At 35.3% G+C, this 19,877-nt stretch overlaps 1 protein-coding gene across 1 annotated transcript in view; it reads left to right on the top strand.

Annotated features, from left to right (window-relative positions):
• Positions 1-19,877, top strand: part of LOC131849700 (lactase/phlorizin hydrolase-like) — a 35,830-nt gene that overhangs the window by 9,628 nt on the left and 6,325 nt on the right. The window contains exons 2-14 of the mRNA XM_059199812.1: positions 753-862; positions 2,170-2,317; positions 2,711-2,877; positions 3,551-3,814; positions 4,733-4,821; positions 5,711-5,858; positions 6,766-6,929; positions 9,066-9,221; positions 10,327-10,418; positions 11,306-11,423; positions 17,024-17,145; positions 19,191-19,297; positions 19,577-19,724. Coding sequence (XP_059055795.1) covers positions 2,178-2,317; positions 2,711-2,877; positions 3,551-3,814; positions 4,733-4,821; positions 5,711-5,858; positions 6,766-6,929; positions 9,066-9,221; positions 10,327-10,418; positions 11,306-11,423; positions 17,024-17,145; positions 19,191-19,297; positions 19,577-19,724 — 1,715 coding nt within the window. The 5' untranslated portion in view covers positions 753-862; positions 2,170-2,177. The remainder of the gene's footprint in view (positions 1-752; positions 863-2,169; positions 2,318-2,710; positions 2,878-3,550; positions 3,815-4,732; positions 4,822-5,710; positions 5,859-6,765; positions 6,930-9,065; positions 9,222-10,326; positions 10,419-11,305; positions 11,424-17,023; positions 17,146-19,190; positions 19,298-19,576; positions 19,725-19,877) is intronic.

Consider the following 19,877-nt stretch of genomic DNA (forward strand, 5'->3'; position numbering starts at 1 on the left):
TTAACTGAGAGGTTTTTACCATTTTCGTCTGTCTGTCTGTCTGTTTGTTCCGGTTAATCTCTGAAATGGTTTTGACGGGACTTTTTTTGGCAGGTAGCTAATGTAATAAGGAGTAACTTAAGCTACTTTTATTTTAGAAAACTAAAGTTAATTTCCACGCGGGCGAAATCGCAGGAACATCTATATATAGATAAAATGATGAGTACAAAAGGCGGTCTTAATATCTTTATTCATGTAGGTTTTTTTTTGTGGATGATAATGGAATGGTGCACCCGCCTGCGCTCACGGTTTACGCTGGCGGGGCACCAGTGGAGTAGCCCATCGTGACAAATTCACCAGGAATTGAACACGATGGTTTCCAGGGGGAACCGCGTGGAGGTCGACCTGACAAGGTACATTGCTAGCAATGGGGTTATCAATCCACATTACTAACAATTCCCTTCCCCTCCCTATTCATGTAGGTCGATTACTCTTATGATGACGATGACTGCGAACAGGGATGAATGGAAGCGAAAAACATATTACGCCGACCACAAATAAATGGGATAAGGAAGAAGCAGATGATGATGATGATTACAGACTCTTATGATATGTCAAATCTACCATCAGTTCGGAATGATTTCGAGATGAGTAGAACCGACAAGAAACTGAGCTCGTATTTTTTTTAAATATTGTACATACAATAATACAGATTCATTTAAATTCAAATTTGGGATCAATCACTTACGTCATTATTTGTCTTTATTTTACAGTGCAATATTTGGCATCGCAGTATGTTCAGATGAACTATCTTTTCCACCTGGGTTCATTTTCGGTACAGCCACCTCTTCATATCAGGTCGAAGGGGCGTGGAATGTCAGTGGTAAGAGATGAGTGATATTCTTAAAACATACATGTGTAACTAGCTGTGCCCGCGACTTCGTACTCAAGGAATAGAGGACGAATGAGGAATTTACATTTCATCCCCTATTTTATTGTACTCCCTTAAGGGTAAAATTCGTACAAACTTTGAATGTCATATTGATAGTTAAAAACTTAAAAAATAAGGTTCAAGCTCCTAACTTTAAAAATGATGATGCTTCCATAGAACGTTTCAACCCCTAACAACCTTTTCTTCGCATTAAAAAGTAGCCTATGTCCTTTCTCAGGGTCTAGACTATCTGTATACCAAATTTTATTTAAATCAGTGCAGTAGTTATGGCATGAAAGCGAGACAGACAGACAGAGTTACTTTCGCATTCATAATATTACTAGCTTTTGCCCGCGGCTTCGCTCGTGTTTATTTATTTCCTTATGGGTGAAATTAATAAAATCCTTTCTTAGGGGATGCCTACATCATAGTAGCTTTATGCCTGCAAAGTCTCAGCCCGATCGATTTAAAATTGACAAAGTCTCATACAAACTTTCAGCCCCTATTTTAACCCTTTGGGAGTAGAATTAATCAAAATACTTCCTTAGCGGATGCCTACATCATAACATCTACCTGCATGCCAAATTTCAGCCCGATCCGTCCAGTGGTTTGGGCTGTGCGTTGATAGATCACTATGTCAGTCAGTCAGTAACTTTTGATTTATATATATTTAGATTAGTAAGGAAGTAAGGATTATAATATCTCTGGATAATTCACACAACGCCATCTAGTCACAAGCTAAGTGTAGCTGTTGTTTTAGGTACTAGACAACAGACTTAAACTCTAGACATTCTTTTTGTACATTCGTATGAACAGTAAATCGAATCGGCTCAATACAAACAATCATACTTATAAGTATAATATATATACTAATGTTTATACCGTGTGAGGAATCGAACCCACGACCATAGGAAGTAAACGTGCTTGTGAGTATATTGTCTTTAACTCGTATATTTAGAAGACAGTAGTGTACGTCATTGTATAACTACACATGCATGGTCTCAACGCCTGCTTACTTCTTGCCAGCAAATACCATTGGCCGCAAAAACCAGCTATTATTGTGTATGTATATGTATGTGTGTTCATGTACATATAAGTTAGTGTTAAGCGCATTTTCTGCAAAGAAACTGCCAAGCAGTCTTGCGGCTTGATGAATCTATTTTGTTTTGTATTGAATTGTGTGAAAATTTCCGTACGTTTCCGTAATATGCCCATATTATTAACACGTTGTGTTAAACATATTAGGTATTATGTTCCAGATAAGGCTATGAGCATATGGGATACGTTTGCACACGAGCACAATGAAGTCATAGCCGATGGTTCAACGGGAGACATCGCTTGCGACTCGTATCACTTGTGGAAAAGAGATATAGAAATGTTGAAGGAAATAGGAGTTGATTTCTACAGGTTAGTATTTCATTATCACCATCATCTCAGCCCAGCAGACGTCCACTGCTGAACAAAGGCCTCCCCAAAAATCTCCACGACGATCGGTCCTGCGCTGCTCTCATCCAACGCTTTCCAGTGATTTTGACCAGATCGTCGGTCCACCTTGCTGGAGGGCTTCCCACGTTGCGTCTTCCAGTCCGCGGTCGCCACTCGAGGACTTTATTACCCCAATAGCCATCTGTCCTACGAGCTATGTGACCTAGCCATTGCCACTTCTGTTTCGCAATTATTCGGGCTACGGACTCTGGTTCTTCTTCGATCACGCAGAGAAACTCCAAGCCCTTTCCATTACCTTCTAAGGGACCCTGAACTTATTTATAAGTTAGTGACTACGTCTTTGTTTTTTCATAGGTTTTCTATATCGTGGCCTCGCTTGATTCCCACCGGTCATGTCAATAGAATCAGCGAAGATGGCAAGAGATATTACAATAATTTGATCGACGGTCTGCTCATGAAAGGAATAGAACCTGTAGTCACGATATACCATTGGGATTTACCGCAACATCTTCAGGACCTAGGTGAGAAATAGAAATAGTCTTCATTCAAATAAATCACACTGTAGATAGACTTTTAACAACTCCTTAGCTAGGGTATCGCATTCTTACCTACATATTTCAGATACCATTTTTTTATCGTATGACAAAATCTTCCCCGTTCCCCGCCAGAAGGGAGACAAGGGGTGTGTGGAATTCTTACCCACTAAAAACCACACGGTGTACCTACGAGCGTGATTGTCGGAGTTGCAAGGTCTACATTCTACCGCGACTTGATATGGTGTAGGGCTGGCCTCATCTCGCTGTTAGGATGACCTATCACATCCTACTCACCTATTTCCGCTGCCAAGCAGCTTGCTTATACAGTGCGAAACGTCGTACTACGTCATAGTAGCTTTATGCATGCAAAGTGCAACTCAGCCCGATCGGGTTTAAAATTGACAAAGTTTCATACAAACTTTCATCCCCTATTTTATCCCCTTGGGGGTAGAAATTCTTTCTTAGCGGATGCCTTTCCTAACATCTACCTGCATGTCAAATTTCAGCCCGATCCGTCAAGTGGTTTGGGCTGTGCGTTGATAAATCACTACGTCAGTCACAGATGATTTATATATTGTTAATGTATACTAATCACTATAGTTTTAAATGTACAGCAAACTTTTTACAGTATCAAATAATAAATTAATTTTATTCGCAGGAGGCTGGACCAACCCTTACATCGTGGACTGGTTCGCTGATTATTCAAGAGTAGTTTTTGCCTTATTCGCTGATAGAGTTAAAATGTGGATAACAATGAATGAGCCAGTTGTTATATGCGATTTAGGTCATGGAACCAGTACTATAGCACCGGGGACTGTGCTCCCAGATAAAATCGGCACATATTTGTGCAATAAGAATCTAATGATTGCTCATGCGAAAGCGTACAGAATTTATGATAAAGAGTTCAGACCTAAGTATCACGGTAAGTTTGTCTTTTTTATGGTATCGTAAGCTAGGGTTGCCAACCCCAAATTTAATCAGGATTTGAATTTGAAAAATTTGGGAAAATCTGTTTAATAACAGGACGGAGTAATAGAGTTGCAATAGTTAATTTAATAACAGTGAAAGTAGCTGAAGTAATCAATAATAATCCTTGCTTCCTTATCCTTACTCCTTACTAATATTATAAATGCGAAAGTAACTCTGTCTGTCTGTCTGTCTCGCTTTCACGTCAAAACTACCAAATCGATTTAAATGAAATTTGGTACACAGATAGTCTAGATCCTGAGAAAGTACATAGATTATTTTTTAATGTGAAAAAGGGTTGTAAGTGGGTGGAAAGAGTAGATCCAAGGTTGTATGGGTGTATCGTGATTTAAATTTTTTTTGTAGACGCTTGAAATTTATTTTGTTGCCTATTAATTAAATAGGAAAAAACAAAAAAGGTTGTAAGGGACTGAAAGATTGTATAAAAGTAGGACACTTTTATACAATTTACATTGTTAGAGCTATATGTTATAAACTTATTTTTTAGGCTGTTGATTGAATTGTATGGAATTTTGTATCGTCATTTTTGAAGCAAAAATGATGAAACTTTTTTATTTGGCTTATATTGAGTTAGGTCATTAAATATTTCTCATTATTTACGCGGACGAAGTCGCGGGTACAGCTAATAATAATATAATTTTATTTGGAAATGATTTTGGGTACATTACATATATGAAGTAATTAAAAATCTATGTATTTGTATCAGTTATCTAGTGCCTCTAACACAAGCTTTAGCTAGCTTAACTTGGGTCTATATGGCGCTGTGTGAATTGTCCTGAGATTATTATTATTTTTCTGGTTGTTTTCTATGTATATGATGTATGTATTTATAAAACTTCTTTTGTTATTCCAGGCATGGTATCAATAGTAAATCAGTTGTTTTGGTTGGAGCCACTCAGTCAGACAGATAAATATGTGACGAATTTAGCAATGCAAAATACAGTAAGTAACGATATTCTTTGTTAAGTACTGTTTTAATAGTTAGTTTAACACGTTAAAGACTGCATGCCCACCGGTGGGTCACTCAACAAAAGTAAATTTACACGTTGGGACCTGGTGATCACCCGTGGGCACTTTAATTGAAATAAATCTAGGTGTTAAATAATGTCTGCCTCGAATTATTGTACACTAAAAACATATTTAAAAAATAATATACGTAATTAACAATAAAAAATGCCTCTATGTGAGAAATAAGATTTTTCAATGCGGTCATCAACGTGTTTAAGAGAGAGAGAGAGAAAAGGTTCTCTCTCGTTTTATATAGCATAACGTTTGCTGGGTCAGCTAGTATTTATTTGTATATATTTTTATACATACTTACATGTTTTTATTTTACCAAAAGCCTAAGTTACTCCTTATTATATCACCTACCTGTCAAAAAAGTTCCGTCAAAATCGGTTCAGCCATTTCAGAGTTTAGCCAGAACAAACAAACAGACAGACAAAAATTGTATAAAATGTTATTTTGGTGTATATATCGTATTTATATTCAAATTCATGTAGTAAAAAACGGTTATTTCAATATTACAAACAGACACTCCAATTTTATTTATATGTATTGATATGTATACATTTTATTTCAACCTTTTCTGTTTCTATTGTAAATAACTCAACCGTGCTGAATAAATATTTCTTTCCTTCTTTCTTTCTCACAGTACATAAACTGCTTCTATGTTTCCGTATCTTATCCTTTTTCTCCCTTTTGTCTCCCTTCTTTATTCTCCTTGTTCTTTTTCTCCTTCTTTTTTTCGAATTGTTGCAAAGTTTACACCTCTTTATGAACCGGTTCTGTTTCCACTTTCTTTTTTTCATTTTTTTTTATTTTATTTTAGTTCGGCCGTTACACCCATCCTATTTTCTCTAAAGAAGGCGGTTGGCCTGCAGATATAGAACGAATTGTGGCAATAAATAGCGAGAAACAGGGATATGCTACTTCTCGATTGCCAGCTTTTACTAAAGAGGAGATTGAACTAGTCAGAGGTTAGTATTGTTTAATACAATAACCGTAATTATAATTTATTCAAATATTATATTATTATATTAGATATTACATAATTTATTCAGATATTATTGAGATGGCCTCGGTGGTATAGCGGTTAACACACTGCTTTACTTCCGATGGTCGCAGGTTAGATGATGTATTTACGAAAAAATCTAAGCATTTATATCAGTTGTCTAGTAGCCATAACACAAGCTTTAGCTAGCTTAACTTAGATCTACATGACGCAGTGTGAATTGTTCTGAGATTATTATTTATATTTATTAATATTTAACTATATGTACAATAACAGTAATTTATAATTTATTTAGATATTATGTTATTATTTGACGACCTCGGTGGTCTAGCGGTTTCACACAGTGCTGTACTTCCGATGGTCGCGGGTTCTATTCCTCGTAGGGCACAAACATTTTTATTCATGAGTATGATTGTTTGTATCAGTCTGGGTGTTTTCTATGTATAATATTTATTTACAATAAAAAATCTAAGTATTTATATCAGTTGTCTAGTACCCATAATACAAGCTCTGCTTACCGTAGGTTTAGATTGTCCAGTTGAAAAAAAACTCACCGTTTTACTTCCGATGGTCGCAGGTTAGATTCCTTGCACGGCACAAACATTTGTATTCATGAGTATCATTGTTTTATCGGTCTGGGAATTTTCTATGTATAATATGTATGTATTTACAAAAAAATCTTAGTATTTACATCAGTTATCAAGTACCCATAATACAAGCTTTAGCTAGCTTAACTTGGGTTTAGATGGCGCTGTGTGAATTGCCCTGAGATTATTATTATTATTATAAATAGGATATAATTTTCACGCGATTGAACGCGGGCACAGCTAGTATTAGTATGTCTTCTAATTGTATGTTTGTTTGTAATTCAGGAACGTATGATTTCTTTGGCTTGAATCATTACACGAGTAGAATGGTTCGAGAACGGCATAATGGTGAAACACTACCGAACCACCCGTTTTTGTATGAGCAAGAATACAATTGCGTGTTTGAATTGCATCCTGATTGGAAAACGGCTACAAACGGATGGCTAGCAGTAAGTAATATAAATATATAGATAATCTCTATTCAAATAAACTCAATACAAGCACTTTTGAATAGTCACATTTTTTATTCTACCACACATTCGGAACACAGACTCATCACAAGAAGAACGAGCAAGAAACTTGTGTGTTGCTCTTTTGAATAGATCTTTTTAATATAAATAATTACAAAATTAAGGAAGGTGTTACATATGAACGTGGATGGTTATAAGGGCAGAGGAAGCCCGAAAGAGATGGATGGACTGTGCGAAAGATGATATGATAAGAAAGGAGTAATAACGAGATGACTGCGAACAGAGATGAATGGAAGAGAAAAACATATTACGTCGACCACAAATAAATGGATAAGGAAGAAGTTCATTCATTCATAATTTAAGAGCTACGCTCTTGTCGGTGGAGCTCTTGCCACTTTCCGCGATCTTCCATCATGCTCTTTAATTCTTGATACGACACGACTTCCATTTTGTCCTCAATGTGTTTGATGTAGCTATTCCTTGGTCTTCCCCTCCCCCTCTTTCCTTCTATTTTCCCCTCAATATTAATTTTCATGAAATCATCGTGCCGTATCAATTGTCCTAACTAAGGAAGAAGTAGATGATGGTAAATAATTAGAAAATAACAACTAATATGTATGCGATAATCAATATAGATACCGCTACGCACTCATTCTTAGTGCAATCAGATAATATTGTCAGCGTTATGAATTTTAAGTTTTTCTACAAAAACATTTTTATCGTTAACGAACACTTCAATTTTGTTTTGTACGACATTTAAATATTTTTTCAGGCAGATTTAGAACAGACTCTGGTAGTAAATCTTTAATAATGTTAATTGAGACACAGATAATATAATATTACATATTTGAGATAAATTAATTCTATTGTTTTATATATTTAAGCATTTATTTGACGACCTCGGTGGCCTAGCGGTCTAGCATACCGCTTTACGTCCGATGGTCGCGGGTTCTATTCCTGGCACGGCACAAACATTTGTATTCATGAGTATGATTGTTTGTATCGGTCTAGGTATTTTCTATGTATTATATGTATGTTTTACGACAATAAAAATCTATTTATTCGTATCAGTTATCTAGTACCCATAACACAAGGTTTAGCTAGCTGAACTTGGGTCTATATGGCGCTGTGTGAATTGTCCTGGGATTATTATTATTATTTATTAAGACTAGTAGTTGCCCAGCGATGAAAATTTGACCATAATTAATTTAAATTATAAGTTTGAACATTATTAAAGTATTACTAATTCAGGTTATTGCTACACGAGTTTCTTATTATATTGAGATTTTGTATTAGATTTATATTTGCATATTGAAGGAGCGGTATTTCACTAATAACTTATATATACATATTGTAATTACTGAATTCATTATGGTTATGTTTCACATTCAGTAAGACTATAGACAAACAATATTAATATATACTCAATTTGACCACAGATTATGACAATAAACAAATAAATATGTGTGTGTCAAATACATGGTAGTGTGTGTAATAGAAATAGGAATAGGGATAGGAATAGGAATAGGAATAGGAATAGGAATAGGAATAGGAATAGGAATAGGAATAGGAATAGGAATAGGAATAGGAATAGGAATTATTCAAATAAACTTAATATAGGAAAGGAATTTTGAATAGTAGGAAGTGAATAGGAATCGATAGGAATAGGAATTGAATAGGAATAGGAATAGGAATAATAGGAATAGGAATAGGAATGTATGTTTAGGAATAGGAATAGGAATAGGAATAGGAATTAAAACAAAATATTACTATTATATAGGAATAGGAATTTTATTAGGAATAGGAATAGGAATTTTTTTCCGAATTTGTTGTTTATATTAGGAATAGGAATAGGAATAGGAATAGGAATAGGAATAGGAATAGGAATAGAAATAGGAATAGAAATAGAAATAATCTTTATTCAAATAAACTTAATATAAGCAATTTTGAATAGTCAAGTGTTTTGATTCTACCGCTAATGTAATTAACATTATGTACTCCTTTTCTATATTAACTATAAGAGTGCGAAATTACACACTCCGCCGTTTGCGCTATTTTCATAGAAAAGGCTAACAAAGTTTTTAATATAATTAATAGAAATAATAACATTTTCAGATATATCCTGAAGGGTTCCGTTACCTGTTAAAATATATAAAGGAGCAATATGGAGATGTCAAGATATTGGTCACAGAGAATGGTTACGCCACAGATGCTGTCCAGGGTTTAGTAGATGATGATAGAATATTGTACCATAGATCTTATATAGAACAGGTAGAGTAATGTAGCAGCACACAAGTGCGTCCTACACGTCCCTTTAGGGTTTAAGTCTATGACCTACTTCGTCGAGAACCAGGGAGCTTGGTTATATACATAGTTGGGAGACAGAATAGAAATGTTTGTTTTCTTTTTCGGACTACTCTAATGCTGTTGGCCGCATGCAGATGGCAAATGATAGAATATTGTACCATAGATCTTATATAGAACAAGTAGAGTAATGTAGCAGCACACAAGTGCGTCTTACACGTCCCTTTAGGGTTTAGGTCTATGACCTACTTCGTCAAGAACCAGGGAGCATGGTTATACAGTCGAGAGACTGAATAGAAAATTTTCATTTCTTTTTCGGACTACTCTAATGCTGTTGGCCGCAGCAGGCCTTTACAGCTTCACTCCACGATAGGCGGCGAGTGCAGATGGCACTCCAAACCTGCGGAAGGACTTATGTAGCGACTAAAAGCCAACTCCCGCCTGACAGATACGAATTTGGTCTTAGGCTACCGTTTGTTGCGGACAGTAGCAGTTCCAGTATTTGGAATTGAGATCGCCAGCCAGGATGATGGCACTGTTGAGATCGAGGGGGCGTGTAGATCGCTTCTCAGCAATGATTTGCTGGGAGGCTGGTAACCGGATGCCACACAATACCGAGCAATCAACTCGGCGCCTGCGCGCGCCCATACGCTTCACACAGGTGCCCCCGGTCGCCCTTCCGATAGATACCCCGTCCAATTTAAACGGGGATCGAAATTATGACTGCCTTAGCCGAGATTCGAACCTCTAGCGGTGCCCTCAGACTAAAGTCTTATCCGTCAGGCGGGAGTTGGCCTTCAGCTGCTTCATAAGTCCTTCCGCGGGTTTGGAGTGCCATCTGCACTCGCCCCCTAATGTCCGGTGAAGCTGAAAAGGCCAGCTGCGGCCCAGCATTAGAGTAGTCCGAAGAAAAAACTTATGAGCGTCAAGTTTTTGTATTAACTTTTTTTCTCTACCGTCTAGTTCAATTGAGACGAACTGGCAGGAAACTCAACTGAATTTTTGTTTTTTTTTTGTTTTTGCCAGCTTCCAGTTACATAAAAAAAAAAGTTTAAGTACTTAATATTTACAGATGCTGCTCGCTATGAATGAGGATGGAGTTAATGTAATAGGGTACACAGCTTGGAGTCTTATGGATAATTTCGAGTGGATGGACGGATATCAGTAAGTTTTCCTTATATATACACTAGCTATTTCCCACGATTTCATCCGCGTGGAATTTAAAACACTAGGGATTGGCCATTACGTCAAAATTCGGTCATAAATAATTTAAATTATAAGTTTAAACATTATTAAGATTCTATTGTCATGATTATACTTTTAGGCATGTGCGTGTCAAATATATGGTTAGTTAGTAGGTAGTGGCAACATTGAAAAAAAAATTGTATTCTGCACTCCTTCTCTAATATAAACTTATAAGTGTGCGAAATTTCATACTTTTCCGTCCGCGCAATTTTCATTAAAATGGGATACAAAGTTACTCTTTATAACATTAGTTATCTGCGAGTAAGTCTCCTCAAAATGGGTCAATCCGTTTCGGAGATTAACAAGAACAGACAGACAGACAAATTTTTAAAATTATAATTTTAATGTAGGTACCGTATATTTTAATATGCATTTAGTAAACTGTAGATGGCGCTGTGTGAATTGTCCAGGATTATTGTTATTATAATACTAGCTGTACCCGCGACTTCGTCCGCGTGGAATTTAACAACAAAGTTAATTAGACAATTTTTCTAAAATAAAAGTAGCCTAAGTTACTCCTTATTACATCAGCTACCTGCCAATAAAAGTCCCGTCAAAATCGGTCCAGCCATTTCAGATATTAGCCGGAATAAGCAGACAGAACGACAGATAGACAAAAATTATAAAAAATGTTATTTTGGTGTAATGTACCATATTTATATTCATATGCACATGCAAATGAATATAATGTTGAAATAACCGTTTATTACTACATAGTAATAAACGATTATTTCAACATTACAAACAGACACTCCAATTTTATTTATATGTATAGATGTATAGTTTATTGTTGTTATTAATTTCAGCTCCAAATTCGGTCTTTACGAGGTAGACTTCTCGAATCCACACAGAATCAGAACGCCAAGGAAATCAGTCAAGTTCTTCTCGGATGTCATTAGAAATCACAAATTGCAAACATTGAACGTTACAAATAAATACGGAAATGAACTTTAAAACTTGTCTTTTATTGACTTGATTTTACTACCAATGGTAACGGGTTCGATTCTTTGCGTTTGCACCACGCGAAGTATCGAATACCTAGAATACATTTGTATTAATTACTATGATTGTTTATGTCGGTCTGGGTGTTTTCCAATATGTTTGTATTTACGGAAAAATAAAAAAAAAATCTATGTATTCGTATCAGTTATCTAGCACCTATAACATAAGCTTTAGCTAGCTTAACTTGGGTCTAGATGGCGCCGTGTGAATTGTCCTGAGATTAATATTATTATAATTCATTTAAACTGGAGCTCTTGTTCTGGAGATGGGCCTAAATAGATTAGACAAAGGTACCTACATAAATAATCTAAGACTGAAAGTGTACTTCAAAAATAGAATAGAAATATAATAACACTAGTTGTAACCGTGACTTCGTCCGCGAAAAATAGTAACTTTGAACAATAATTAAAAAAAAAATCTAACCCAATAAAAGCTTTTTTAAAAGGCCGAGAATGCACTTGCAATTCACCTGTGTTGCGGGTGCTTATAGGCGGCGGTAATCACTTACCATCAGGTGAGCCGCATGCTCGTCTGTCCCCTGTGCTATAATAATATTAAACCAATATATCTTTATTCGCCAGAGAACTAAGGTCACTGACATAGCTCTTCGCATCTGTAAGTTGAAGTGGCAGTGGGCTGGTCATCACGATTACCATCAGGTGAGACCGCGAATTGGCAAACGTAGTGTAGGACGCCCCGCAGCTAGGTGGAGCGACGACTTACGTAGGGTTGCGGGTTGTAACTGGATGAGAAGGGCTGAAGATCGTGCGCAGTGGCGTGCCTTGGGAGAGGCTTTTGTCCAGCAGTGGACTGCAGTGGGCTGATGATGATCTTTATTTATGTAGAACGTATAAATAAGTCAGCTATACATATAGCATGTAGCTAGCTGTACAGGGGGGAAGAGAATTGTTAGTAATGTGGATTGATAACCCCATTGCTAGCAATGTACCATGTCAGGTCGATCTCCACGCGGTTCCCCCTGGAAACCGTCGTGACAAATTTCTGGTGAGCTTGTCACGATGGGCTAACTGAACTGACTTCATGCTCATCTTATCATCATCCACTGGTGCCCTGCCAGCGTAAACCGTTAGCGCAGGCGGGTGCACCATTCCATTATCATCAAAAAAAAAAAAGATAGCTGTACAAACTGTAACGAAATTGTAAATCTACCATCAGTTCTGAGTTCTGTCGAGTTAAGAAGAACTGACAAGAAACTCATGACACATAAACACTCTTATATTTTTCAAACGAGCTTGTACATATATATTGAATAAATATGTTACTTATATTCTTGCTATAATTATATTACACAACTAGCTGTTCCCGCGACTAGTGCCCGCGTGGAAATTAACTTTATTTTTCTAAAATAAAAATAGCCTAAGTTACTCCTTATTACATCAGCAACCTTCCAAAAAAAGTCCCGTCATAATCGGCCCAGCCATTTCAAAGATTAGCTGGAACAAACCGACAGACAGACAGACAGACAAAAATTGTAAAAAATTATATTTTGGTGTATGTACCGTATTTATATTCGTATGCATGTAGTAAAATACGGTTATTTCAATATTACAAACAGACACTCCAATTTTATTTATATATATAGATAATGAGCTTGTACATGATTATAAATACGCATATGCAGACAAAGCCGCGTGGGGACTATAATTATAAATTACACAATTACATCAGCTATTCCTTTGCGATAATTTCAAGGTAATTAGTACAATTATTTTAATAAATTAGTATCAGTTTAAAAATAAACACGTTTATAGCATCGTAGTCATATAAGCAACCATATGATATGCGAAAACCGTTTTATCAATTCTATGACCCAATTAGGTATCTAGTTAAGTTTGTTTTTAAAATCTTTGACAGTCTTCGAAATGAGAAAAAATCAATATTATAGATTTTTTGTTACTCTGGACCATAGATATTTTTTTTTTTTTCCATATTCGTCCATCTCCTTTTCAGTGATGGAACAGGCAAAGATCCTTAGACCGTACAGCCTAGTCTACTTTTAAACTTCTTCATATTTGAACAAGGCCAAAGGCCAATTCTTATGTATGTTTATTTATTATGTTTTCATTCGTGTTCAAAATTGAAGTCTTATCCGTAGTCCATATCCTTGTATCAATTATTTAAAGTTTTATCGATATCGAGGTAACGTATAAATATATAGGTATATATGTTTCAAAATTAGTTAGCATGTCTTGGATGTCGCGCTGGATTGATTTTTCCGGTTTCTTGTAAATGTTCAGTAAATTATCAATAAAGACCAAGCGTTGAATATTATAAGCGGAACATTCGAAAAATATGTGATTTAGGGTCTGACTGCTGTTATTGCACTCTTGACATGCATTTGAATCAATTATTTTCATTCGATAAGAGACAGAGATGACTATTGAATCTAGCGTGACCAAAACGAAGTCGTATAAGGAGTGTGTAAAATTTCCGGTTTTTATAAACTCTAGATTTAGTGAACCAGGGTGAGGAATGAATATTTTTGTTAATGGAGTAAAACCAATTACCCTTGGTCTTTAGCGAAAGTTGCCACTGTTCAATCCATTTTTGACGAAAACTCTTGTAAACTATAGAAAGAATGTCGGAATAAGGTATGGCAACATCCTTGACAACGCCAATGTCATTGTTGGTGATAGTTCTTGCCAGGAAATCTGCGTTTTTACCGAAAACACCAATATGTGATGGTGTCCATAATAAAATAATATCATAACACTCCAATGAGAGCTCATATAATATTTGCTTAATGCTATCTATGATATAATTGGTTTTATAATGTAGTTTGTTACTTTGAAGAGCAGTTAAAACACTCATACTGTCTGTGACAATTAACCATTTTTTGCAATTGCCCCTATCATCTTTTATATAACAAAGTGCATTTAAAATAGCCAAAGATTCTGCTGAAAAAATGCTAAATTCTTTATGTATTCTAGTTCCATGACCGGTTCTGATACTTGGTAAGTATAGAGCAAAGGATGTTCTCGATTCGTTTTTAGAACCGTCTGTAAATATGGATTGATGAGTTGAAAATGTAGACAACTTGTTATAAACTTCTTGTTTGGTAATATTTAACTCAGAGTCAATTACAATATTAATATTTGGAAATTTACTTTCAAATGGTCCATGGTAACAATTCCAAAATCTATTGCTTTTGTGAATTTTGTATTGCTGATCAATATTGATTGAGTCAGAGAAATCATGAAGTATATAGGGAACTGTTTTAGAATTAGAAAGGGGAAATAGTGTTATTTAATAATATGTTTGAGCTTTTGTATATATGTGGGTCTTCAGAAAATGGATAATAATTTTAGGATGAATCTTTGTTTTGTACCAGAATCTCAGGTTTAATGGTGGTATACAGCACTCTACTTGTAAGGAATTTATAGGGGTTGTTTTCATTGCACCAGTTATGTATCTTAAATTATTATTCTGAAGTATCTCAAGTTTTATTTTTTGGTCAGAACCAAAATATAGATGCTCATATTCAAAGTGGCTACGAATCAAGGATTTGTACAGCATTAAAGGGATCTTAGGATCACATTTATACAGAGCTTTGATAATATTAAATGCTTTAGAAGCTTTACCTAGTAAGTAGTTGTTCCAAGACAAATTGCTACGTTAAAAAAATAACACCTAAAAATCTAACTTCAGCAGTAATAGGTAGTTGTGAATTATTATATAATATTTTAATGTTTTTAAAAAAAAAATGATTTATTAGTTTTAGAAAATATTACTACTTTAGATTTGTCAGGGCTTACATCTAAATTGATTTTTATTTAAAGTAATCTGTTAATCTTAACAATGCGTTACTTATTATTTCTGTAACTTTATTAATGTCTGGGCCTGAAAAGTATATAACAAGGTCATCTGCAAATTGAAGATTCCTGACATGTGGTCCTAAAATTAAATTAAGTTTGTGTATGTAAAGGATAAAGAGTAATGGACTAAGTATTCCACCTTGACACACACCTTTATAAGAAAGACGAGGTCTGGACCATAGATAATAGAAGAAATAATATGTACCTATGTTTTTTTTTTGTTCATTTTTTCCCTTTATAGGGAAAGGCAAAAGGACTCAGCCCATACAGCCATTGTCTTCAGTAATATTTTATTATATCATTTTTTTTTCCAATAATTGTCTTCAGAAGTTACAAATCTTGAAAAGTTGATATAACGTACTCAAAAATGGGTTTATAAGTTTTGTTAGATGAAGCTTGTCATATTCAAAGATTTCAACAGTCTACGAAATTAGAAAAAGTTCAATATTACGACTTTTGTGTTACTCTAAACCAGAGGTTCCCAAACTTTTGTGTGTCGTAGACCCCTTGCCATATTTTTCGGTTTTGAGTAGATCCCATTCTTAACTGGTATTGATTTTTTGGAAATTTCCAACTGTAGTAAAGTAGTGTTAAAAATATAACGTAAAAACAACAAGATAACCGCCGTCGGAGATCCCATCTATGACAACCTGGTCATACACCCCTGGGGGTCGATATAGATCACTTTGGAAATCACTGCTCTAAACTATAGATAAGAGAAGAGAGACTAGAGAGATTCTTAGTAATCCATGAATTCACCATGAGGGAGCCAGGTCTATCATGTACTAGAGAGTGTGTTAAACATTTAGATCATAGTGGGCGTCAAAATATTAATAATTTAGGTACTGTTCGAAACGAACCAAAACCAAACCAAACAAAAACCACTAAATTACTGGCAGGAAATGCCAGGATTGGCCCGATATTAGGTCTTTTCCCTAATATCGGGCTACTCGAACAAATACTCCAATAGACTACTGCTATTGAGTAAAAACAACATATGCATGATGACTAGGGCCCTCACAGGACACTGCAAATTAAACAAACATATGGCAAACCTAGAAATAAAATCTGCAGATTTTGCCAGACAAGAGGAAACGCCACTGCACATCCTATGTGGTTGTAGCCCACTCGTGCATAAACGTAATATCTCCTTTGGAAAGTATACCCTTTATCCTGAGGAGATAAAAACCATCGCACCTAAGAATATCCTTCAATTCTTGTCCCTGACGGATCTAGGTAGCGAACTCTGAAAAAGGGCGAGCACAAGAGATCTATGTAGGTCGCAGTGCCACAGGTCCAAGCACCAGATAATAGCCCAAACTTCCTCAAAAAAAAAATACTGTTCAAGAGATTTCTTAAGGTCAATCCCAACCATGGGACTATTAATTATGTTTATTATATACTAGCTGTGCCCGAGGTTTCATCCGTAAATATTTGTAGCTTATGTTATTCTAATGTATAAGCTATATTGTAACTGTGAAGTTTCATCAAAATCCGTTCAATAGTTTTTCCATGAAAGAGTAATAAACAGCCATCCATCCATACTCACAAACTTTGGCGTTTATAATATTAATAACATGTAATTTTATTATAAATGCATGCCCATGAACTAAATATAAAAATAAGTTCAGGGCACCGAGAATTATCAGTAGCAAATATGTTTTATTATCAATTAGTTGTGTTTAGGTAAGGTTTTATGTATGTTTAATTGGTCTAATAATTCATTCTAATTACTTGGAATGTTGTATTAAATTCGCAATATTAGCTACAGTGTTAATTTTAAATGAAATAGTGTTATTGAATAATTAGTGGGTTTTTGATTTATATATGTGGATAGTGACAATGATGTGTAGTCGAGAGTAATGGAGAATTTTGTGTTTGTGTCGTTGAATCACTTAATAGAGAAACATGTTTATTTGGCTTTGTAATAATAACAAATTTAATTACAAATAAAAATTTTATAGTGTCTATATAAATTTCATCAGTGTATCTCTAGTTATTTTTTGAGTAATTAATAATATATTGCTCAAAATAATCTCTTACAGATTTTTGGTTGGAAGGCAGCCATTTGTTAACATACTTTTATATTAAGTTCTGGTTTTGGAATTTTTTATGCATATTAATATTATATTCTATATTGCAAATACAATAACAATCTTAATAATGAGCAAAGTTGAACTTATCGCTAAAGGAGATCTCTACCAGTTGACCTAACACAACGTGACATAGCTAGTGAGTGTGTAACATTAGCGTAACTAACTTTATGTCTAAATTAAAAAAAAAATTTACGATTCATCAAATTAAACTAAAAATAAATAATAATGTTCATGAAGTAGGTTTTTTGTGAGCACGATCTTATTTTTACTTAGCGAAAATTCTGGAATTTTTATTTCAATGTATAAAGGATTTCTCCTACCATAACTCTATTTTTTTCGTACTACTCTAATGCTGTTGGCAGCAGCTGGCCTTTACAGCTTCACCGGACGATAGGGGGCGATTGCAGATGGCACTCCAAACCCGCGGAAGGACTTATGGAGCGGCTGAAGGCCAACTCCCGCCTGACGGATACGACTTTAGTCTGAGGCCACCGCTAGGGGTTCGAACCTCGGCTCAGGCCGTCGTAATATCGATCCCCGTTTGAATTGGACGGGGAATCGAGCGGAGGGGCCCTAGCATAACAAACGAGCTAGTGGTTCACCCAGTTACCTCTGCCCCCGGTGTTGCGGGCAGAGGTAAACACTTACCGTGTTTACCTCTGCCCGCAACACCGGGAGAATTGCAAGCCTTATAAATTGTTGCTAGCCTTATAAGAAGGAAGGTTTCTTTTCTTGAAGGTCTCAATATCGTATCAGTTCAGAAATACTATTGCTAGAGGTTACCACAATGTGGTTTGACAATGATTCCATAAAACTTCTGAAATTATCGCCTTCCAACAACATTTTTAACTTCATCTTCAAAATTCAGTGGCAGAAACTTGTGCTGAAAAACAGCGTTGCAGCGCTCCTGACGCTGCAGCATTATACTGAGCACGGACCTATTCGGTAGATGCTTCGACAAACATACACATGCACGCACACGCGCACACGTAAATTGTAATTTTATAACAATAAATGGTAAAGGTTTTTTTTTGGAATTGCTGCAATGATTGAGTTTGTTTTTGTTTGTTTAATGTGTGTTTTAGTTTTTTTAACATCTACTGAATAAATATCTTTTCATTTCATAAATATGATATGACGATCCTTGAACAATTCCACGCTGAGCTTATGACCTTTTTATACTGCTGCGCATACGTAATGACACAAACTATAATGTTAATATCATGGATATCTATGTATTTTCCACATTTATATAACTATGTATGAGTTTTAAGAATTCAAATAAACGTCTTATCAATCTATCCTATACTAGTGATCGCTCAGTACTCGAAATTCAACCATAATTATTTTAAGATTCAGTGAGACTATAGACAAATAATATTAAAGACAAACACATATTAATTGATTTAATGCATTTTTTATGCATAATTTAAAAATAAATATTATCATTCTGCACTCCTTCTCTATATAAACTACTAGCAGACCTGGCCACGCGTTAAACTAAGGTTAAATAATATTGCGACCATAAACTGAGATCAGGGATGTTATGGATATGAACTTTCGGATACGGATAGGTTTCGGATATAGTAATGATTATTATACCGGATACGGATACGGATGCGGATATGAAATTATTTCAGATTATCCGTTAGTTTCGGATAATTTCGGTTACGGATATTAATTTTTTAAGGATATTCATAAAAAGGAGTATAAAGTGTTTGGTTCATGTATTAATACATAGATTGATTTTTTCTCAGTGTGTTAGCGAATGCTGTATGGTGTACCGAATTGTATTTTCCACCGGGATTCTTATTTGGAGCTTCCACATCGGCGTATCAAATTGAAGGAGCATGGAATGTCAGTGGTAAGTAAAGTTAACCAAAGGTAGACTCTAAAAAATCGTTTGCGAGATGCAACCTTACTCTTGCCTGTTGTGCCAAACTTACTTAATATTAGTAAGTTAAATGTGATAGTTTGTTTAGATGGGTAGATCCAAGGATGAATATTTTAGTATATATTATTTAGTATATAATAGTTTCATCAAAATCCGTTCAGTGTTTGCGTGAAAGAGTAATAAACATCTATACTAACATACTTTCGCATTTTAAATATCATTAGGAAGGATACCATTGATAATTTTCAGATAAAAGCGAGAGCATCTACGATCATTCCATCCATGATCACCCAAGTATCATTGTTGATAACAGCACGGGCGATATCGCTTGTGACTCCTACCACAACTGGAAGAGAGATGTACAAATGGCCGCTGACCTTGGATTACAATTCTACAGGTTTTTATAATCTACATTAATATTAGCTGGCCCGGAGAATTTCGTATCGCCTTTAAATATTTTTACGTTAATTTTCCAATGTTTTAAGTTATTCTGCCTTCATAATAGATCTTGTCTCTGACAAAAACACTCAATAAAAAAAATATTCTATTC

Source organism: Achroia grisella, unplaced genomic scaffold (assembly GCF_030625045.1).
Source record: "Achroia grisella isolate CSIRO2021 unplaced genomic scaffold, CSIRO_AGI_Agris_v1 utg660, whole genome shotgun sequence".
NCBI classification, from domain to species: Eukaryota; Metazoa; Arthropoda; class Insecta; order Lepidoptera; family Pyralidae; genus Achroia; species Achroia grisella.